The following is a 24,942-nucleotide window of genomic DNA, read 5'->3' on the forward strand; positions in this document are numbered from 1 at the left end:
CTGAAGCCATAACAATTATTACTCAGTCGAAATGATATTCGCTGGAATACTGATGCAGGCAAATCATCTGGTCTGCTAATGTTGGATCTCAGTGCCGCATTCGACACAGTTGATCACAACATACTCAGCGGATTGGAACAGTGGGTAGGGCTCACTGACACTGTTCTTCAGTGGTTCACATCTTCTTTACATGATAGGGATTTCTTTGTGTCAATCGGAAACCATCAGTCAGAACGAACCAAATTCACGTATGGGGTCCCTCAAGGGTCCATTCTTGGACCACTTTTATTTAACATCGATATGCTTCCCCTAGCTCAGATCATGGAACAGTATGACATCTCCTATCACACCTATGCAGATGACACACATCTCTACAGTTTCCTGTCCCAGCATGATTGTAGTCCCTTAGTCTCCCTGAGTAAATGCATTCATCAGATCAATGATTGGAGGTGCCAGAATTTTCTCCAGCTAAATATGGAGAAGACAGAAGTGATCATTTTTGGGCCAAAAAAGGAAAGGTTAACGATAAACACGCACCTTGGCACAATGTCACAGCTCCAAATCAAGTCAGAAATCTTGGCATAATTTTTGACTCAGACCTAAAATTTGATAGGCATCCAAAGTCCGTCACTAAATCTGCTTATTACCACCTAAAAAAAAAAAAGCCAGAATTGAGGGGCTTCTGACTAAACGAGACATGGAAAAACTTCATTCAAACTGTGTTCATTTTCAGTAGATTGGACTGTTGCAACAGTATATTTACAGGTCTTGATGAAAAACCAGTCAGGAAGCTGCAGATAGTACAGAATGCTGCTGCCAGAGTCCTTATAAATACAAGGAAGCAGGACCATATTGTGAAGCATCTAGACCCCTAAGGTCATATGGAACCGGTCTCCTGTATGTTCCAAGAACAAGAACCAAGCAGGGTGAGGCGGCATTTAGTTATTATTAGTTATTCAGTTATTATTGAACGGGGTGGCGTGGCTCAGTGGTAGAGTAATTGTCCCCCAACTCAGAGGTTGTGGGTTCGATTCTCTGCCCTGATGACCACGTCTAAGTGTCCTTGAGCAAGACACTGAACCCCACGTTGCTCCTGGTGCTGCGTCACCAGTAGGTGGATGGTGAGATAGTGTAAAGCGCCTTGAAAGGTGGAAAAGCGCTATATAAGTGTAACACCATTTACCATTATGCTCCTCATCTCTGCAACAAGTTACCTGAAGGTCTGAAGTGTGCTCAAACTGTTAGCTCCTTTAAATCAGGGCTAAAAATGCTTTTGTTTATTACAGCATATCCATAACTCTCTATATATTTAAAATTTCAAGCTATTTGCCTTTTTTCATTTTATTTATGATGTTATTTCCTGTTTCAATTGTCTTTATTTTCAACTTTCCTTTGATGTAATGTGATTTTAATGAATCAGTTTATCTCTGCTCGTGGATCTTCATGTAATGTAAAGCACTTTGAAATTGCCTTGTGTTGAATTGTGCTATACAAATAAATTGGCCTTGCCTTGGAAAAATTCAACTAGGGCTGCAGCTATTGATTATTTTAGAAGTTGATTAATCAATGAACGAGTTAGTTTGAATACTGAGTAATCAGATGAACATGAAAAAATTAAAATACCTGAGCTGGGCCTCACACGGTATAAAAAATGAATAAATAAGGATCCACATAAGGACAACAAAAGAACAATTGGCTAACTTCCATAGCAAAAGTCCACTAGCTCAGATGCTATGAAATACTTTTTTTTATTTCTTTATTTTTTTTTACAATGCTCTTAACAAATGGTTCAGACACATATTCCCACAAAAATTGGCTAAATATACCTTTAAACTAAATTACGAATGCATTAAAAAACATTAGCTCAAACAAAAACCTAGCTTATGTTGGTCTTAACAAGGAGCAGCTGGATTTGGCCATGTATAATGAGGCAGACTAGAGGGCAGTGTATCCACCCAAATCAATGAAACTAAATGCACTTTCAAAAACAAACCATTACAATGCCGTTTTAATTGAACGAATATTCGAAGCAGCAAAATTTTTGCCTGGTATACCAGACTCACCGCTGTTCCAGCGATTGAGTCTGGCGACCGTCCGGCGGATCAAATTCCGAGGGCGGAGTAAGCCACAGCAAACAGACAGCGGAGTGGACCAATCAGCGACGGGCAGACGTGATGTTGTTAAAGCGACAAGTAATTAGCGTGAGCGGAGAATGGAGAAGTTTATTCAACATGGCTAGCGCGAGCCATGTTGACTGTTGTCAATGACTTGTTTCTATGCGTTTTTTGTCATTTAAAACTGGTTTTACCGCGGATTGGAACATATTCTCGGCTCTTCCGTTCGCCATCTGTGTTGTTGTAGAGACGACTTTCGGTGCACAAGAGTGACGTTACTCGTTAAGAACATGTCACGCAAATAAACAAATCTGATTGGATGGTTGATTTTGTATCATACTCGAGAGGCCGTCAATGGGCTGGGTCTTAGACTATTTCTCACAGTGTTTGAAAAATACAGGGAGAATAGTCTGGCTGTGCTAGGCAAGCAAAATTTAATTTGAATCTTTTTTTCTAATCGAATACTCGAGTTAATCGATTAATCGTTGCGGCACTAAATTCAACTAATGGATGGCGAATGGTTTACAATGATGGTAGTCAATAGAAGGATGGATTAATAGATGGTTTGTTGATGAATCGATGAAGGATAGCGCATGAATGATGAAAGTGGTTAGATGCATTTTGAAAGAATGACTGATTACATAAACTGTAAATATATAGACATTTGGAAGAGGATTGTACATGTAACTATTGAGGTGTCAGTGGATGATGGATTCCTGATGGACATATAGGTAATGGACGGTTCAAGGCTTTGGATGGATGGTGGATGAGCAAAAGTATTCTACTAATTCGTAACAAACTACACCAGAAAATAATCTTGACGGATAAGAGAGTAAAAAAAAAAATTCATCCATTGTATTCTTCAGTGTGACATTCATACCTATAATCTTGACCACATTTAAAAACATTCCTGTGGGCTTTCAACAGACTGTTTTAGTAAGCTTTTGTAGAAAGAAAAGAATTACTCACGGATATTGTCAGTAGTCTCCTGCACAGTGTCGGTTTTGAGGAGGTTGTCAGCTAACATAAAAGCGCCGGTCTCCACGGTATCGAGGAGCAGCGTGGCCGAGTGCAACTGCTCGCTGGTGGACAGCTCTCTCCATGCCGTCTGGGCTCGCGGCTGCAGCAAATTATTCACCGTTTCCACCATGGCCTGAGGGGTGGCGCAAACATTAAAGGAAAGACTTAATAAATGATACCAACTTGACCAGTTAATGCCAATCTATTAACATTGCATCTAACATTAGTGTTCCATGACAAGAGTAGTCAATAACACAAGACAATGGAATGTAGTGGCCTCTCATTTATCATGTTGATAAATTATGCTGACAAAAAATGTTAGGGTTGCAAATGCGGCATTCCCATGCAGACGTTGCAAAGAAATAAAACAACATTAAGAAACAATTTCCATTAGATGATTCAATTAGGTTTCATAACGTCTTTCCCTGCATAATGTACAGTTGCTTTTCACACAGTTAATAAAAATCCTTTTTACCAAAACACGTCATTACAAACCTCTGCTTATTGCTCACAAGGATGTTAAAAAAAAAACAAATAAACACAGCATGAAATTTATTTTGATAATTATTAAATCAGTATATGGTACAACAATAAGGTGGTCAACTGCTTTTTTGAGTTGATATGCTGGGTGGTTCAGGAAAGAAATGATGTATTCCATTGTCAAGTGGGTCACACTGAACCACCCATAACAGCTTGGAGTTCAGACATTAGCCAAGTAAACGGAAGCGAGTAGAAGAAATATCCTTTATGAAACAATACTTAGTATGTTTCCAGCCCACATTCCTTCACGCTCTTAAGAATTCGCCTACTCTTTTTCAGACACATTTTAAAAGACCCTGGGAGAGAGAAACTGAGAAAGGGCGAGTGGAAAAGGTAGAGAAACCAAGCTAGTCTTTGGAGAGCGATAAAATAGTCCAGTGCTTCCATGGTGACAGGTGTCCTCTGGGAGAAGTAGAAGAGTGAATACAGGTGCTATCATACACATACATCGCACCCTCCCATCTGCCTCTTCATTTTTTCCTCAATTTCTCACTCTTGACTTGTAAAGCAACCTCTCTACAAACGTCCTGCCATCGCTTACTTGTGTCTCTATGTTTTGCTGCTTCTCGAGGAGAAAGCTGGAGGAGAGCAGGTGGTCTCACGCAAGTGTAAGGGGTCATAGTAGAAGAATAGCAGGGGTGACAAGGTTAAGTGTAACACGTCAGTTCATTGGCAATCAGAAGGAAGACCACGGCACCGCAGCAGACACAAAAGTAAATCCGAGTTGAGTGAAAACCTCCCACAAGTTTGCAGTAATGGGAATTTTTCACATTCTGCAGATGTTTGACTGTTGTCTCTATGAAACTTGCTTCATTAATTAACATTAATTCAACTTGATAAAATATAAAAACAACATTCAGTCCCAAATTAAATGGCATTCTACATGACCATTTTTTTTCTACTCACAAAATGAAAAGCAGATAGATAACACCTATTTTGTGGATATAATGAGGAAAATGCTCATTAATATTAATGTTCTAAAAAAAACACACAGAATGGCCACTAAATTGAATCCTGACTGTTTCATGAAATAATCTTTGGTATAATCACATGTGAAATGAGTCCGGGATTCTAAAATTATAGAGTGATGCCCCGCTTCAGCTAGCAGCTAATTAGCTATGATGCATGTTGCATGAGTTGCTGGACGGCTGCTTGTAAACCGAACTAATTAAGTCAGTGATTTGGTAAACAAGTAGAAGTTGGTCATAATACGAAGCATACAAATGCACAAACAATAGTTTTTTTCCCTAGTCAAGATCAAGTTTCAACAAAGCCGCTGAAAGAGGATTTTACACATACCAATAAAAGTCATATTTATCCTGTCAAATTAGAAAATGTCACAAACAAACAAACAAAAAACCAAGCACAATCCTGCTATTTATTGTAAAAGATATGATCTGAACATTGTGGACATAGCGGGTTGATTGGTCATCTGTTGCAGGGGACTGACCGTGACCCTTGATGCGCAATTGCGTTAACAAATCAATTCTACGTGACACACAAGGTCAAAACAACTGTAATGTATAGCCTAACACAGAAAACACAATCTATGAAGAAACATGACAGGAAACTTCAGAATAGGAGTACTGTGCCATATGCTGTAGTGTTAATATCATACTCTACTATTAGAACAACTGACGTTAAATACACTACGTGCACAATTATGAGGCAAGTTGTATTTTTGAAGATTAATTTTGTTGTACACAATTATTAGGCAACTATTAGTATGCTGAATTAGTATGCAACTCATGAAAAATAAATATTTTCCCATCTCCTGTTTATTTTCACCTGTCGAAGTGAGATCGTAATAATCGTAATAATGAAAATTAAAATTAAAAAACAATTTACAAATTCAGGCAGCACGGGGGATGAATGATTAGCAAGACCACCTTGCGATTCTTAGATTAAGGGTTCAATTCCAGGCTCCAACCTTCCTGTGTGGAGTTTGCATGTTCTCTCCGTGCCTGCGTGGGTTTTCTCCAGGTACGCTGGCTTCCTTCCACATCCCAAAAACATGCATGGTAGGTTGATTGATCACTCTAAATTCCCCATCGCTGTGATTGTGCGTATGAATGGTTGTGTGTGTATATGTGCCCTGTGTATATATGCCCTGTGATTGCCTGGCAACCGGTTCAGGGTGTACCATACCTCCAGCTCATTGTTAGCTGGGATAGCTTCTAGCACCCTCTTGAGGATAAACGGTATGGAAGATGAATGAATGAATTAATTCAGAAAAAAATAAACAAATATAAGAAAATGACAAAGGCCAGTATAGTCATCTTTCTTTTTGATAACAGACTTTGCATTAACAGAGTCAGTTATTGCCTTAAAATAGTCAAATACAGATCAGAAAATTACAATGTTTAACTTCACTATAAATTTCCTGCTTACGAAAGGCCCAGTAGTTCTCAATGGGGTTTAAGGAAGGTGAAGCAGGAGGGCCATGTCATTAATTTTTCATCTTCAAGGCTTTTACTTTAATCTTTAAGGCCTTTACTGCCCAGTCATGCAGTGGAGTACTTTGATGCATGTGATGGAGCGTTGTCTTCTTATAAAAGTCAGTCTTCTTGAAAGATGCAGGCATTTTTCTGTGCCACTGTGAGGAAAGATTCTTCTAAAATATTGGCAGTAGGTTTGAGACTTGATTTTAAGTCAAATTTCTACACCAAAAGGTCCAACTGGCACATCTCCACTAATACCTGCCCATGCCAGTCACCCATCTCCACCTTGCTGATTTCTGAGTTAAAGTGGAGGTATGTGTCGATTCCTGATCCAATCATATGCACTATCCACCTGGTCAGTCAAGAATCACCCTCGTCTCATCAGTCCTTAAAACCTTTCAGAAATATTTGTCTCACTTTCTTGAGGTTTCAAATTATTTGTCTCCTTTCAGAGGGTTCCAACCTTTCTTACTTTTGACATGTCATTCGAACTGCAAATCCCAATTCTCTAGATACTAAAGGTAGGTTGTGCAGTTGTTTAATATGGCAGCACTGGAGGATAACAGGTTCCTGGTTCCAAGCTACATGTTCCAATCCGATCACGTGTTTGAAAAATACCCCGATCGACCAGATTTCCAGTGGATCAGAATCGGTTGAAAAGGATCGGGTTTCTAATATACAAACAAAACAAAAAAATAAATACACAGTAAAGGTGTGTGAAATTTCCCATTCTTAGATTTTTCGCGATCCTGCCGCTAAAGATTCGAAAACGATTCACAAACCATCCATATTCCGATTATTTAAATATGCTAAGTAAAGCGGAACTAAAACACAGTCAGCGCAGTCTTCGGGACTCAATGAGGAAGGAACTGAGAGTAAACATCCACATTCCACAACTCATGCCACTAGATAAAGAAACGTCCACAGCCGCTACAAACAACGGCCAGTTGCTACAAACTTCGCCCACGTTGCTACAAACTATGACCACATAATACAACGGTAGATATCACATGTATATAGAACTAGATGCGAAATGACAGACTCGGTGGCGTTAGCACATGTATAGACAACTAGATGAAAAATGACAAACTCGCCGGCGTTACAAAACAGCTCCCATCTTAAAGCAGTAGACTTCATAGGAAGGCTCTGTTGTCGCGAACCTTCCGAGCAAACCTAATTAACTTTAAAACTTTCATATGTCGAAAGTAGACGGAGGGAAATTATGGAATAACGGGACCAATTTTAACAACTTTAACAGTTGATTCACAACACTGAATCAATTGAATGTAGTTTAAAGCTGCTGATACAGAATGGAGACTTGAGTATTTTATCTACTGCTTTGAAGTGTTAACCTGATACTGAAATAGTAGTTTGGTTTAGCCTGAGAGGATTTTTGTCCTATTTTTGTAACTAATGTACGAAACATTAAAAGCAGCCAATAGCTGGGGAGGGGAAGGTTGTGCATCAATAATCGATTTATAATTGAATCGTAGCCTCTGAATCGTAATCGTAATCAAATCGTGAGGTGCCCCAAGATTCCAACCTCTAATACACAGCTAGTCCACAAACATCTCATAATGGCTAAACTGACAAAATACGATAATTGAACCATTTGATTGTCATTCACTCTGTGCTTGAATGCACATCAATAAATATGTAAATAAAATAAAAAAATACGCACTTATGTGGTTGGATGTGGATGATTTTTCCGACAAAGGAGTTGGTGTGGACGTTGTTTTTTTTTCTTGACGGATGGGGCAAAATACTCGTTTTCAAAAAGCCCTGCTACATGTGGACATGGCCTAATATTCTTTCTAACAATCATGCACACCTTGAGATAGGGCAGGGGTGGGCAAACCGGTCCTCAAGGGTTGCAGTGGGTCCTGGTCTTAGTTACAACTGAACCAGCACAGGCAGTTTAACCAATGAGGGGTCCGGGAAACAAGAAGCACCTGATTGCTATCATTGATTGCACTTGTAAGACACCAGATTGGTGAAAAGGTGTCCTCTTGTTGTGTTGCAATGAAAACTCGCACCGATTGCGGCCCTTTGTGGAATAGTTTACACACCCCCTCATATAGGGTGTTGATTTCTTTAGGCCACACCCTACACATTTACGAAAATCATCTTATATGGATTACATCCAATAAAATTCAAGTTTATGCAACTCGCAGGTGGAAATTAAGGATAAAATGATAATATGGTCAAAGTTTGCCACTTTTCTAATAATTGTGCACTACAGTGTACATTTTTTAATTGTAATTACCATATATGTATACTTATTACACTAACCAATTTTTTTTTCTGTTGCAGGTTTTTAAACTGGATCTATATAACTTTTGGTCATTGATTTTAAATCTGCCGTCAGTTGTTTTTTTTTTTCTGTATGCTTCTGCTTTGGTTTTCCAGCAATTGATATTATTTTTAATATTTTTGGATTCTTCATATATTTTTACCCCAAACCAGTTAAGCTTTTCAGTTGTTTACATAGTTTTATAAAACTTTCTCAATTATGGACAACATTAGCTTGTCTTCCGTCTCTGCAGTTATCTAACGCATGGCATAACAGATATTATTTTGCTACATATTGTAACCTTTGGCCTAATTTATACCTGCCAGCTATATACCCACTATGTCAAAATTATCACTTTGCAATAATTTTTGTGTCGAATAATAAATTTACATCTGGAATTGGAAAAAAAGAGCCAAAACAAAAAAACGTGAGCTTAGAAAAAAAAGAGCAAAAGAACGAAGGCCACATTTGGATTCTGCACCCCAAAATTGAGTATAAGATTTTTTTTGGACAAATTTTTTTGTGGAGCAGTGTTATTACAACGAATCTTTCAATTTCTTCATCCACCAGATTTTCTTTTTCTAAGCAAAACAAAGGTCTGTGTTATATTTGGAACACTATCGCTGTGTGTATATTTGCAATGTCTTTTCATAATGGGAAATAATGCTTTCATCCAATTAGGGGAATAAGGGAAAAACATTGTGATAGCATACATTCAATTTGTTAATAACACTTTTCTAGTTGTTAAGTGATGAGTAATAATAAAAGTTTTCATGTTTTATTTTGGTTACTTTTATGCATCGGGGATTATGTCTGAGCAAAAATACAAAACAAAAAAAACAAGATCTGAAAAACTGTGGGTGCCTTTTTGTTTAATATGCAAGTTTACAAACGTATATGTGTGTATGTGAGCGCACATGAAGTGAGCAGAGGCATTGCAGTGCATCATTCTGCTCCACTTGCTGAGACTATTCTCAGTGCAGGCTCTGTTTTTCATTCCCTCATGCAGTACTTTGATGTATTTCTGATAACCACCAACTGCCACCCACCCTCCCATCTAACTCTCATTAAACTTCCCATACTGTTTTTTTGAACTTTTGATTATCTTGCATTTTCTATTCCATATAATTTTTTTTTCATTGAAATGTAATTCTCCAGCGCCAAGATTACATCTTTAGAGAAAAAGGACCGGTATCTGAGGGAAAAAAAGGTGTAAGATTTCCATGAGGTCCAGGTCTACGCATCATAAAAGCCATGGACTTGATATTTATGTTCGTGTATGCCTTAAAGCACTGTTGCCAGTGGTGACATCTACACAAGTACTGTATGACGACTCGAGGGCTAAAATTATGGCCTTTTTTAGGGGGTTACTCACTCTGCAGAAACAGATAAGGGTGTTCATTTCTCCACTTGTGTATGCACAGAACATGGATGAGCATGTGCACACTGAATGCACACACACGCACACACACCAGTAAATGGGGCAGAAGTGAAATCCTTTGAAGCGTTGGGGTAATCCAGCGTAAACAAGAGCGGCAAGACAGACGAGAGGCGGCCTGTTCTACTTCTCGCAGCTACACGAGGGCTAAACGTGCACACGCATGAGCGCTAGTGCATAGACGGCCAGTGTGTACGCTTACGCACGGCAAAGCACACTTTTAAACTGACAGCATTCGGATGTAGAAGTAGAAAAAAAAAATCCCTTCTTTCTCGCTTGACTGAGCTTGAAGAAAGTGCATGTTTTGGAGAATGTTTTCATCCGAGAAGCAGACTTTTCTGTCATTTGTTGTTGGACTTCTGTTCTGTCCTTTCTGACAGAAAGAGTTTAGAGCTAAATCGGGCTTTACATTCACAGCGTGTCATGTTCTGATCTGCCATCCATACAGTATATAGAGGGCACATTAGACATTGTCATTGAGCAATGCCGTTTCCTCATTGCTCTTTCTGTTCTTCCTTTTTAGTCTGATCACATCTTTAGTATTTCTGATTTTGCAAGCAGAGAATGATATGCTAAATTTAGGGGATTAATTGATCCATGAAAATTCTTACAATTGTGGGGAATTGACTGTTGTTTAATTACAACTTGGCTGCAGCCTAGTAGAGGTGATGTTGACACATGGCGTTTTCACACCTGTCCCGTTCCGAGCGTTTGTTCCAAAACAAACCTTTAAGATCAATTTGTTTGGAACACGTTCGGATGCGAAACACAACTGAGACTAGAGCAGCTGGATGAGGTGGTCTCCTACACCCGTGCTATGCAGCAAACCCTGCATGGTGAGAACAGAACCGAACGCATCTCATTCATCAAACATTTCACCCATACAGTGGTATGAAAAAGCATCTGAACTTTTTGGAATTTCTCACGTTTCTACATAAAATCACCATCAAATGTGATCTGATCTTTGTCAAAATCACACAGATGAAAAAACAGTATATGCTTTAACTAAAACCACCCAAACATTTATAGGTTTTCATATTTTACCGTGATGTGGACAGTATGCAAACAATGACAGATGAGAGAAAAATAAGTGAACCATCACATTTAATATTTTGTGCCCCCCCCCCACCTTTGGCAGCAATAACTTCAACCAGACGCTTCCTGTAGCTACAGATCTTCTCTACAAAACTGCTGTAGTTCAGTCAGATTCCTGGGACGTCTGGCATGAATCGCTCTCTTTAGGTTATGTCACAGCATCTCAATGAGGTTGAAGTCTGGACTTTGACTTGGCCTCTCCAGAACGTGTATTTTATTCTCCTGAAACCATTCTGAAGTTGATTTCCTTCTGTGTTTTGGATCATTGTCTTGTTGCAGCATCTATCCTCTCTTTAGCTTCAACTGTCTGACAGATAGGCCTCAGGTTTTGCTGCAAAATATCATGATAAACTTTTGAATTCATTCTTTCTTTAATCATTGCAAGTTGTCCAGGCCCTGAGGTAGCAAAACAGCCCCAAATCATGATGCTCTCTCCACCATGCTTCACGGTGGGGATGAGGCGTTGATGTTGGTGAGCTGTTCCATTTTTCCTCCACACGTGACTTTGTGTGTAACTTCCAGACAAGCCAACTTTGGTTTCATCAGTCCACAAAATATTTTGCCAAAACTTCTGTGGAGTGTCCATGTGCCTTTTTGCCAACGTTAAACGAGCAACAATGTTTTATAGACAGCAGTGGCTTCCTCCGTGGAGTCCCCCATGAAAACCATTCATGGCCATAGTTTTACATCTAGTTGATGAGTGCATTGAGAGATATTGGACGGTGATTTCTGTAAGTCTTCAGCAGACACTCTAGGGTTCTTTTTTACCTCTCTGAGTTTTCTGCGCTGAACTCTTCGCGTCATCTTTGGTGGACGCCACTCCTTGGGAGAGAAGCAACAGTGCCAAACTCTCTCAATTTATAGACAACTTATCTGACTGTCGATTCATTAATATCCAGACTTTAAGAGATGGTTTTGTATCCTTTCCCAGTTTTACACAAATCAACAATCCTTGATTGCAGGTCTTCAAACAACTCTTTTAACCGAGCCATGATGCACATCAGACAATGCTTCTCATCAAGACAACTTTTTACCAGGTGTGTGTTTTTAGTGGGCAGGGCAGCTTTAAACCACTCATCAGTGATTGGGCAAACGTTTGACTTTTATTATTTGGTAAAAAATGGTTTCCATTGATCTTTTTAAGTCTCCTTAGGTAGAGGGTTCACTTACTTATTTTTCCCCCTTCTGTCATTGTTTGCATGCTATCCTCATTAAAATATGAAAACCTATAAATGTTTGTGTGGTTTTAGTTAAAGCAGACACTGTTTTACATCTGTGTGATTTTGACATGGATCAGATCACATTTGATTGTGATTTTATGCAGAAATGTGAGAAATTCCAAAAGGTTGATACTATTTCATACCACTGTAACTTCAGTTCAATCTTAGAGAGAGGGTTAAAAAGATAAGACAATAAGCTAACAAATCTTATCTTACGCACAATAGGTACTTTCCTGTGAGTAACATGTTGTGACATGCAGATTGTACATCAGATCGGCACGTCTTACTGTATTTTCACCATGAAGGTAGATATTATTTTACCAGCGTAGTATGAATCGGTGATAGAATTGAATGTTTTCCTAACTTCCAATCAGGTATACTAACTACATAAATAAAAGTCACAAAAAAGTGCCGATACAAGCTTACGATGCTCTGTAGTTGTTTTTCCTGGTATAGCTGATAAAAGATTGGCTAGATATTTTATGTTAGCTTCAAATTCAGTTCTTAGACACACATACACTGCCTCAATGTTGTATTTGCATCTACATCACAATTGTAGTATGTGGAGTACAATTACGGAAACTGCCAAAAGCTTGTGGGTACATTTGTTGTCTCTACAAATTTACATACTTATACAGCGCTCGTCACTGTGTTTGTCCTGCAATCTGTGTTAGAAACCATCCACAAGTTACATAACCCAGAAAGAAAGTATACACTGAAGATTAATGGAAACACGCTCACTCATTCTGACTGCTGTAGTAGTTGGCAATAAAAGGCCACTAATTAACACAACTTTTTTTTTTTTTTTTTTTTAATTTGGGAGAAATAGGAGACATCTAAAGAATTTCTCATTTGTGGCTGGTCCCTAACACAAATGGGTGGAGAAACACTGTTGCGAGTGCTGTTTTTGTATAAAAATTCATAGAAATAACAGCTACAGCCACAATCCTTTGACAGTTTCCATAATACCTTGATATAGTCGAAAATGCTGCTTTGGATTGGCATACGCACACAAATTTCAGAGTAATTCCAGATCAATCAGAGTGCAGTTATGTTGTACACATAGATCATATAAAGGCAGATGTCCAAAGGTGGAGTTAACAGCCACCATCTTGCGTCAGGGGACTTTTCTGGTGGGGGTAAGGTGAGCGATTGTCCCCACTACAATATTCTTAACTTGCTGAATTCTTCTTTACAAATGGTTTGGTTTCCAACAAACTGTATTGACATGGCAATGATATTGGCTGGATTTTGACAAAATATTTTACATTTACTCCATCTCCGATGTTCTTAACAAATAAAGCTGCTTAAACACTGAGCAGTCTTTAGCTATTTCAAAGTACACGCTCTGTCGCTCCATTGACTGTAATGTTATGTTCATCGACTGGCCCTAACACAAAATGGTTGACGAGTGAGGCCGCCCATTCCATTGAGTCACAGAGTACATCAGCCATATCTATGTGATACCTATGGCGCACATACATTTAACCCTAATAGAGAACGTTCCATTGAGAACACACATGCCTCAAATGAAAAAGACAACTGTATTGATTTACCGCCTGAATCAGAATAAAACAAACGGACCACAGGTGCGAAAGCAGCCTTAGTCTCAACTAATCAAAATCAATAACATTGGCAGTTTTTTACTGTGGAAAAACATGGACAAAATCAAAAGAATAGAATAGTGTCTAAATCTTACTTATTTATGCATTTGTCCCCAGAAGGTCTGACTACTGTAACAGCTTGCTCACTGGGTTTGTTAAACATACACTGCTGGCCACTCCTGGAAGTATTGGCACCCCTGCAATTCTGTCAGATAATGCTCAATTTCTCCCAGAAAATGATTGCAATGACATATGTTTGGTTGTAATATCTTCATTTGTTTTGCTTGCAATGAAAAAACACAAAACAGAACGGAAAAAAAAAAATCATTATCATTTTCACAAAACTCCAAAAATGGGCTGGACAAAATTATTGGCACCCTAAGCCTAACACTTAGCACAACCATTAGACAAAATTATTGTGAGCAACCGCTTCCAGTATCCATCAGTGAGATTCTTAGACTGCTCTGCTGGAATTTTAGACCGTTCTTCTTCTGCCAGCTGCTCCAGGTCTCTGAGATTTGAAGGGTGCCTTCTCCAAACTGCCATTTTCAGATCTCATCATAGGTGTTCTATGGGATTCAGGTCTGGACTCATTGCTGGCCAATTTTGAAGTCTCCAAGGCGTTCTCTCAAACCATTTTCTAGTGCTTTTTGAAGTGTGTTTTGGGTCATTGTCCTGCTGGAAGAACCATGACCTCTGAAGGAGACCCAGCTTTCTCACACTGGGCCCTACATTATGCTGTAAAATTTGTTGGTAGTCTTCAGACTTCACAATGCCACGCACACGGTCAAGCAGTCCAGTGCCAGAGGCAGCAAAACAACCCCAAAGAATCAGGGAACCTCCGCCATGCTTGATTGTGGGGACCGTGTTCTTTTCTTTAAAGGCCTCGTTTTTTTCCTGTAAACTCTATGTTAATGCCTTTTCCCAAAAAGCTAAACTTTTGTCTCATCTGACCAGATGCGACCAAAACGTTTTTCGCTCTCTCAGGTAAGTTTTGACAAACTCCAGCCTGGCTTTTTTTATGTCTCTGGGTCAGAAGTGGTGTCTTCCTGGTTATCCTACCTTAGAGTCTCTTTTCATTCAGATGCCAACGGATAGTACAGGTTGATACTGTTGTGCCCTCAGACTTCAGGACAGTTTGAACTTGTTTCGATGTTAGTCGAGGTTCTTTATCCACCATCCACACAATCTTTCGTTGAAATCGTTCGTCAATTTTTCTTGTCCGTCCACATCTGGGGAGCTTAGCCACAGTGCCATGGGCTTTACCCACATTGATGACACTGCGCACGGAAGACACAGGAACATTCAGGGCTTTGTAGATGGACTTGTAGCCTCTATATTGCCCATGCTTCCTCACAATTTTGCTTCTCTTCTTTGTTTTCTCCATGCTCAATGTGGTACACAAAAGGACACAGGACAGAGGTTGAGTCAACTTTAATCCATTTAAACTGGCTGCAAGTGTGATTTAGTTATTGCCACCACCTGTTATGTGCCACAAGTAAGAAACAGGTGCTGTTAATTACACAAATTGGATAAGCATCACATGGTTTTTCAAAGGGTGCCAATACTTTTGATCTGGCCTATTTTTGGAGTTTTGTGTAAAATGATAATGATTTTTTTCCCCATTCTCTTTTGTGTTTTTTTCATTTCAAGCAAAATAAATGAAAATATTACTACCAAAGCATTTGTAATTGCAATCATTTTCTGGGAGAAATTAGCTATTGAATTGATTTATCTGACAGAATTGCAGGGGTGCTAATACTTTTGGCCAGCAGTGTATAGGACAGCTGTAGTACAATGCCACTGCTCGTGTCCTGACTAGAATCAGGAATTAATCCCACATTAGCCAAATCAACATGTCTCTGCACTGGCTTCCAGACTCTTAGAAAGCAGACAATAAAACTACTCTACTACTGTCTAAGTATGTTCATGCTCTAAGTAGTTCACTGACAAGTTACACCTTTTCTGAACCTTATCATACTATTTGAACCCCAGAATTGGGTTCCTAACAGTTGACATTACGTGTGTGACTCCATCTTGTGTGCAAATCTGCCAAAATGGATGTTGATCTACCTTGTGCCGAAACCTAAACCTCATATTTGGCGCTGCAGTAAAAGTGTGCCATTTGTCCAAGAAATTGTCACTTGCACCAATACACGCAGTCCACTGTAGACTGGCACAAAATACCATAACCGTGCTATGCTTTTTACACCGGAGTGCATGGGCACAGTCGATGAAAATAGAACTCCCTGTGTCAACACCAGTTTGACAAAAGCAAACTTTGAACTTTAACAAGAAAAAAACTGCATGCATGATTATTGAATCATTGTTTAGTTTAAATATAAGGTGGTCCATACAGATGGATTGGCTGTCGCATATTACTCTCACACACATCCACTAAACAGTGTGCCTTAAAAAAATAATCCACTGATTTAATTTTCCTCAAGTATTTAAAGAAAAGTAGTCAAATGGTGGTTGTCTTTTGTCAAATTGTTACCAAGCATGCTCTCTATCTCTCTTTTCTCTTGCACACTTTCCCTCCCGCCATCAACTGGCACAAAAAATATAACCGTGTTATGCTTTTTACACCAGAGTGCATGGGCACTGTACGAAAATAAAGCTCCCTGTGTCAACACCAGGTGTGACAAGGCAACAACTGCATGCATGATTATTGAGTTATTGTTTAGTTTAAATATAATCTGTTTCATACAGTTGGATTGGCTGTTGCATAAAAAAAAAATAATCAACTGATTTAATTTTCCTCAAGTATTCAAAGAAAAGTAGTCAAATGGCGGTTGTCTTTTGTCAAATTGTTACCACGCATGCTCTCTATCACTCTTTTCTCTTGCACACTTTACCTCCCTCCATCAACTAGCCTGCAGCATCAAAGCCTCTTCAAATAACCAACTTCATCATGAATAAATTGCCAATTTAGTATACATGAAACGAGTCCCCAGTTCCCCTAACGAAATGTGTGTTTGTGCGTTCCTATAAGTGTGTGTATGTGTGAGCAAGTGAGAGAAGAAAAGAGATACAGTGGGAAGAGAATTCAATTATTTTTCATCTCTATTAAGAACCCAAACCTCCTGCACGCTCTCCTCACTTGACAATTAGTGCTGCAGATAATTAACGAGGAGAGGGCAGCAACAAACCACACCCCTAATCGCGCACATTTCTATCTGGCAGAGTAAGGGACTGCTCCTATAATTTTGTTTTGCATTACAGAGGCTAATTATATAAATCGATCACTTCCACCACCCGCTCAATGCAGATGTGGGAGATGAAATATGCTGAACCTGGAAAGCGCTGTCTGAGGGTGCAGAGCCATTGGATTAGCGATGTAAAAGATCGAAGCAAACCCCCCAAAAAATGGAACACTGCTGTGATGTGACAGTGTAAGATCAGCGGGGAGTTTATATTTATACATTGGCGATGAGTGTGTCGTGTGTGTCAGCTTGCATACAGTTATAAGCCATGTTCCATGATGTGACATTGCTGACTGGTGCTGAGGTGGATAGTTTTTGCAAAGGAGGGGAGGTTGGGGAAAAAAAAGCCTGCATCAGGAGAAAAAGCGCTAGCCCATCAAGGGTGTGTATGAATGCGTGTGTGAGAGCAAAAATGAGACGCTGCAGGCTGTCTACACACAGACTAGGAAGGTGCTGTGGTGCCGTGTCCTTGTGTTGTTAACTCTTCCAACGGAGTCCACTTGACTGCCATTCTTTGTTTGTTAAGAGGATTACGCAAACGATACTTGACCGGTTCCACTGTATTTTCTTGGCGCAATACAGGAAGTATGCAGGAGGTGGCTATCGATTGCCCCTTTACGCTGCAGAGCACAAGCAGTGCTTGGCTGTACTCGTCTAACATCTCTTCCAATGGAGGGTGGTCTTTTGGCTACTTGAGAAAACACCACTTTAGAAAATCAGTCAACAACAATTGCTTCAGTAAAAAAAAATAAAACAATAAAATAAAAAAATACACACAGACACAATGATGGAGAATGACACTCTCCTGTTATAACTGCTCTTAAAATGTTGATAAATATGTACCAAATATCAACATGTGGTGTAAAAAACCACTGCCTCCAGGATTTAGCCAAAGAAAGGGGGAACATTAATGTAAGCCTGTGCAATTCCCGTTTTGTATTGATATTAATCATTTGCGACATGGTTAATGGACTTCAATTGGTTCCTAAATTTGCCAGAAATGTCAGTCGTAAGTAGTGGCATGTAGTGAAAAATATGAAAGCATTAATAAGAGTTCAAATGCAAAATATGACCTTCAACACAAAAATAAAGCCACTGCATTGTTTGATGTTGCATTTCCTTAACATGAAAAAAAAAGGCAACCAATATTCATTTCAGAGATGGAAAACTGCCATTCACATTTAACTAATTACCATCAACCCTGATGTCGTTTGTTTGACTTGAAAATAAATGTAAAATATGAGAACTGTGTGAAAAGTCCAAGAGAGATTATGTCATAAAACTGTTTAGTGATTTGTCGGCCATATACTATCTCCTCTGGAGCCTATTTTTTATTTTTTCCCGTGTTTTTCCTATTCTACTAACAACTTGCCTTGGGCATATACAACAATGTCCAGTTCACCTCTTCTTTCAGTTAGAAGAGAAATTGGAGCATTGACATGGACAGCATTTTGAGAACTTAATGCATATTGCTGCTCCTACAAAAGTTCCAAAATTCACAAATATATTACATTTGTTATATTTGCGTGCATGTTTTACAAGTTATTTTTAATGGCAGTCAAATATGTGAATTAATAAATCAATGTATAAAATATTTGATTGGAGTGATTTTGAATTATGTTTGTAAATGTTGCAACATTAACTTCAATCCACAAAGCAAAAAACGACATACTGTACATAGAAACCATGAGCAGTGAGCCAACCACACATGTGTTAGTATGATTTTAAAGGGCCGTGACCATGATCAAGAACCAGTGTGCAACAAACTATCCATCATTCCACTTCACTTTCTCTGATGCAGCAGTAGGGGCAGAGACATTTCAATGAATGGAGATGGATAGCAAGCCATTTGCTTGCCGGCAGGCCCGTTTACAACCCAGCACATGGTCCTACAAAATAGATGAGCCACTATTGATATTGATCATGGTCTCTTATCTGTACCACAGATTGCGAATTAAAGAAAAATGGAAATGAAAACAAAAGAAGCAAACCCTTTGAGGAGATGAAAATCCTGTCAGTAAACACCTGTGAATTAGATTGAATGATGCTCATGATTTATTATACTTCTAGATGTCGAGGATACAGTTGAATTATGCTCCTCAAAGGATTTCAATTCAAACTCTCAAACCTCTGCTTCAAAGTAAAAAATACAAACCGGAAAAGCGTGCCATTGATGTGCGATATCACACATAGGCTTGCTTGATAAATTACATGCTGAGCGTGAAAGTAAAAAAACACACAGATAGAAAAACGCGCACACACAAAAAGCAGGGGGTGTGGCAAAGCAATCAACGGATACCAGGAAACGGAAATACCTGTGTGAAATACCTGCAGGACCTCTCTCTCTTCTGAAGCTGTAAATTCAAACAATTCAACTGTTAGCGATGTAACACCTCTCAATCTCAATCACGCACGTTGCCTCGAGAGAGCAAACACACACATAGACAAAGACGACTGTCATTAACATCACACGAATAGACTTCTGGGACTGGAAATAGAACATTATTATTCTCACTTACCTTTATAGTCAATGCATCTCGGCAAACACCTTTGTTTCTCGTATTCTTTTTGTTCGTTTCCTAACTGCACTGTTTGTGACCCCACACTTATAGGCAAGGCTTAGAAAGTATAGTTTCTCTCCAATTAAGGCTGTGTAAGTCATATTTTACTTGAACAAATCCTTCTTAAGGCAACGTACACTATTTCACACAGACTCACATGAAATTTAAAGGGAACCATGACAGAAAGACTTGTAGTTCATAAAAGATAAATATTAGTTTGAGTTATAATTTGATATTCAAACCCCTCTTAATGTTTTGGTTTTTATAAAATCTGAAAAATTATTTTAGCTAGTAGGTCGCCATTGTTGTTGACGACGCAATGCGGTGACATCACTGGGCAGCGCTGCCGCACTTCCACAGTGTCACTCGTTACTTACATAAACATGTCGTCGGTTCTGCCCTTCTAATTTGAACTCGAGCGGTATAATGATAAGCCGGACAGCACTCTCGATATTTCACAGAACGAGCAGCAGAAGCAATTAAACCAGTCTCCAGCGGGATTCAAACCCGCGTTTCCCGTGCGACAGACGAGCACTTAGACCACAGGACTATACTTCCGTATGACCTAAAAGTCATGATTTTCCTTATAAAGCAATCGCAACCCACATGCACTGTCTGTCTGTGCAGTAAAACCTGACAGGGAACCGCAACTGAAAAGAAAGTGCAGCTGGTTTGACCATGGAATTAAAAATTGCGGCTCACTTCAGACAGCAAGCAGATAACAAGAACATAAGGATTGCGTAAAAGGGCTTATTGAACACAAAAAAATCACGCGATTGCGAAAAAGGAGCCACTAAAATGGTCTGTGACAGTAAGTTGGGAACAAAACAAAACAAAAAAAAACGAGGGAAAACCGTGGTGAGAGACAGACAAATGAAAAAAAAAACAAGGCAATGATGCCACTAACAACAAAGGAATATACAAACTGTCAAATGGCAGCAAGTCAATACAAGCCACCTAGGATTGGTTTAAAGACACTGCTGATGAGCTGGAATTGGATGCAGATACGACGTTGGGAACTCATCCCACATCTTTGTAACAAAACAATCTGACCAGCAGCAGAATATGAAAAAATTATGCCAGTCGTCATACTAGCTTTGCTTGCTAGCTAGCACTGCTGTTCTCCCAGTCCAGGCCAACCGACTCATCACCCTTAATGTGCATTGCGCGCGTAAAACATAGCGACCTCCGTAGGTCAAAACATGTACGAAATATTATAAATTTTGTAAATCAATGGCAATAATATATGTGTTTCTAATAACATATTTTAGTAAAAGAGAACAATTGTGGCTTATTAGAGCCTACAAGTCTTTAAGTCCGGATCCCTTTAAAGTTGTAGTACTCATTTCCACAACAGTGTAAACTACCCTTTACCAACACCCGGTCTGTTGCCCTATAGTTGGGCAAGTTACAGAAAAAAAAGAACCCTCAAATGCTTTATAAATGTATTTTGATTTGGTGTAAAATACAGGTTGGTATTTGTCAAAGTTGGCTCATTTCACAAATGTTTTCATCAACAAAAATTAATACTATAGTTTTTGTGTAAAAGTAACAACAATAATAAAAAAAATAATAATAAAACATCGAAAACACCTTATAATTCTTATGTTAAATGACGTTCAACATAATTTTGACAAAACACTACAATGCTAAGAGGTCAAATGGCCTCAAATGTTAAACAAGCCAAACAAAAATATGCATTTTAATCAAAAGCTTTCTGGTCTCTTTCTGAGTAATGGTCCACGTTTTGATTTAACTGTTTAGCGTTTTGATTTTTTTCTTGCAAAATGATTTTGATGTAGGATGCAGTGTCACTGTGTGCAAACATTCAAAGATCAAGCAATATTCCATTGGGATCTGTATGAAAAGTAAACTAATTGGGCTTTCATCAAAAGAAAGAATTACCGTATTTTTCGGACTATAAGTCGCAGTTTTTTTTCATAGTTCGGCTCGGGGTGCGACTTATACTCTGGAGCGACTTATATTTGAAATTATTAACACCTTTTTATACCATTTCACATGTTATTTCAGTGTTTTGGAGTGACACTGATGGTTTGGTAAACTTGTTAGCATGTTCTTTATGCTATAGTTAACTGAATAACTCTTAATAGCTATGTTACGTTAACATACCGGCCAAGTTTGCATTTCGTTGTTCATGCATCATGTAACATTATCATACTGTCCACTTATTCAGCATGTTGTTCTCTATTGTATTTTTATTTTAAATTGCCTTTCAAGATGACATATCTGTTCTATGTGTTGGATTTTATCAAGTAAATTTCCACAAAAATGCGACTTATACTCTGGTGCAACTTTTATGTGAAATTATTAATACATTTCTATATCATTTCACATGTTATTTCGTTGTTTTGGAGTGACACTGATGGTTTGGTAAAATTGTTAGCATGTTCTTTATGCTATAGTTATCTGAATAACTCTTAATAGCTATGTTATGTTAACATACTGGCCACATTCGCATTTTGTTGTTCATGCATCATGTAACATTATCATTAAAGATGCACCGATACCGATACTAGTATTGGCAGGGGGCGCCGATCCGGCCCAAAATGGTGGTATCGGTAATGGCGAGTACCAACAAAGACGGTGCCGATACCATTTACCGGTCCATTATTATAACATTTGACCGCAGCCTTTTTTTTTTCTCCTGGCACTCACTACACTTTGTCTCTGTGTTGTGTGATGACACGTGAACACCAAACAGCTATCGCTATTGGCCTGCTCCAGACCAATGAGAACGGGCCAATAGCCACTTCTGACCAATGACATGGCCGACATGGCGACATGGCCAACATGGCGGGGGCCGGGAAATATTTCAAAATAGAAATCCCGTCAATTAAAATCAATGGCTGCGTGCAAGATTTGCGGTCTGAAAGTTCGGAGATGTGGAGTTAAATCGGCCAGTTTCAATACCTCGAACCTGATAAAACATTTGAAGACGAAACGTGAACGAACACAACGAGTTTGAGCCTGCAAGAGCAGGACTGCTATCCAGAGGAAGGGCGCTGGACAGGTGCAACAATCTCTGGTCAGTTCACTACGTCTACTTTACTTTTATTGTCTTTTACTGAAAGAAATGCTGCAGTAATTTGGGAACTGTTTCCAAAGTAGCGTTGCCACCTTTCAGAAATAGAAATAAGGGACCCCACCCCTCCCGAAAAAAAGAGGCTAATAGAGAGACGGGATGCTGTGGTCAATTATTATTACTTATAATTGTTAGCGTCCGCAAATGCGGAAACAAGGTTGGACCTCGAAGCGGACAACAAGCGGGGGATAAGTACAAGGGTTTAATGATTGCAAAGAAAAAATAACACGCGATCGCGGGATAGTAGAAATAACAGAAGGAGTCCCTGACAGCAGGTCGACGGAGCTCAATACTACAAACTCGAAGGTTAACTAAGATGATAGGCAGCGAGCCAAAAAGCCAAAAATAAAAACACTCAAATACCTGCACAGGGTTGAGGTTACAAACGAGTGCAGCACACTAACAGAAAAAACCCAATGCAGGGGCGTAACAAGCAAATGTAGCGAGACTATAGTGCGAGATGTCAAATGGTGATCAGCAAAGCAAATATCTCGGCAGCCTTCTCTGAACTCACCCGTTCTTAAATGCTGCATTGATGAGCCCGCATTGGATTCAGGTGCGACGTCAGGAACGCCCCCACTAACAGCCCAGCAACAAAACACAATCTAACCAGCAGCAGAATGTGACAATAATTTCATGAAAGTTGCACTGTTTGGCCTTTGAGAGGTTTAAAAAAAGTTTACTCAGTTCATTCAGAGTTTATTATTATGAACTTATTTTTACTTTCTTACTGTTGGGCTAGTGTTATACTTTGTACTAGTCTTTTTCCTATTTTGCAAAGGTAAGCAACAGCCCGACAAAGCCTTGATAGCAATGATTTCACAACCAATTATGTAGCTCTTTGGGGGGGAGGGGATTATATATATATATATATATATATATATATATATATATATAAACAGGGTGGTATCGGTATGGTATCGGTATCAGCCGATACTGCACAGAGAGGTATCGGTATCGGAGCCAAAAAATGGTATCGGTGCAACACTAATTATCATACTGTCCACTTATTCAGCATGTTGTTCTCTAATGTATTTTTATTTTAAATTGCCTTTCAAGATGACATATCTGTTCTATGTGTTGGATTATCTTGAGAAAATTCCCAAAAAAATGCTATTTTTACTCCGGTGCGACTTGTATGTTTTTTTCCACTTTGTTGGGTATTTTATGGCTGGTGCGTCTTATACTCAGGTGAAATTTATAGTCCGAAAAATACGGTATGCTAAAAAGTAAAAAACATAAATAAAATTGGTATTTTCATAGGGTAGAAATGGTCAACAGATTTTTCCATTCATTTTCGTTGTCTCCTGTTAAGAGTGCCATTGCTTTTAATCTAATCCACTCAAACATGAATGGCCATTATTAACAAACAAAAAAAAAACACAGTGATTTAATTTGTATTTGGGTCATTAATAAGATCAGGGGCATCAGTTTTCCTCTCATAGTGAGCAATACTTATCTGAAAATTCAAACTCTAGCCATTTGGTCGACAGTAAAGCACAGATTAATGGTTTCCACTTGCACACAATCTTTGACATGCTAATGTCAAATAAGTGAGGAGAAAAAGCACAGGTTGTAGCGAGAAAGAAAGGCAGATTGGGTGAGTGAAAATAAGTGCTGGCCCATTGACTCAAAAAGTAAAGTTAAGAGGGGGAAAAAAAGGAAACAGTGAGTGCATAAGAGTTGGCAGCAGCTGTCAGTCTCGCTCCCAAAGTCAGCCTATCACTGTTGACCTCAGCAAAGACAATCAAGGAACAGTCTCCCATTAAATGAGTCAGCCAGTCAATTAGGCAGCCAAGGCAGCCAGTCAGCGAGTCCCCAATGACTTGGCTCACTTTAATGAATGCCTACATGAACAAACTACAGAACTAAATTCTTCCTTGCTCACTGCTGATAAAACAGATCCTCTGCATACTCCAGACTTAGTTTCCATTTATGTCACTTTATAGTGAACCAAAACACAACAACAACAAAATTCAAGCCAGTTTAATTTTAAGTACTACTGTAAAATCAGTCAGGTTCTATAGAAACCTTTCTTTTTTTTGTATTGTGTGTATGTACTGTACGTATTAATGAGTGAGATTTAATTTGGAAGTTGTGCAGTAAAAGAAAACACAATGTAGTTCTAGCAAAATACAGCCGCAATTATTGAAACAAAAAAACTTTTGTAAGTTCATCATCAACAGTTTTTTTTCCTAACACAAGTACTGTAAATGAAGTGTGAATAAAAGGGTGGATTTTTTAAAGTAAATTTGGTTTTGACTTGGGTTGAGAAAAGCCACTAGGACTTGTTTCAAGGAGACAGAG

General features: G+C 38.9%; 1 protein-coding gene across 14 annotated transcripts in view; it reads right to left on the reverse strand.

Moving 5' to 3' along the window:
- adgrl3.1 (adhesion G protein-coupled receptor L3.1) overlaps positions 1-24,942 on the reverse strand; it is a 301,163-nt gene that overhangs the window by 76,606 nt on the left and 199,615 nt on the right. For 11 of the 14 annotated variants that reach the window (XM_057843332.1, XM_057843329.1, XM_057843323.1 and 8 more), the window contains exons 11-12: positions 19,287-19,325; positions 3,084-3,267 (exon numbers count right to left, since the gene is read on the reverse strand). In XM_057843332.1, coding sequence (XP_057699315.1) covers positions 3,084-3,267; positions 19,287-19,325 — 223 coding nt within the window. The remainder of the gene's footprint in view (positions 1-3,083; positions 3,268-19,286; positions 19,326-24,942) is intronic. The other 3 variants (XM_057843335.1, XM_057843334.1, XM_057843322.1) reach the window with 1 other exon arrangement.

The sequence above is a fragment of the Corythoichthys intestinalis genome, chromosome 8, assembly GCF_030265065.1.
Source record: "Corythoichthys intestinalis isolate RoL2023-P3 chromosome 8, ASM3026506v1, whole genome shotgun sequence".
Taxonomy (NCBI): Eukaryota; Metazoa; Chordata; class Actinopteri; order Syngnathiformes; family Syngnathidae; genus Corythoichthys; species Corythoichthys intestinalis.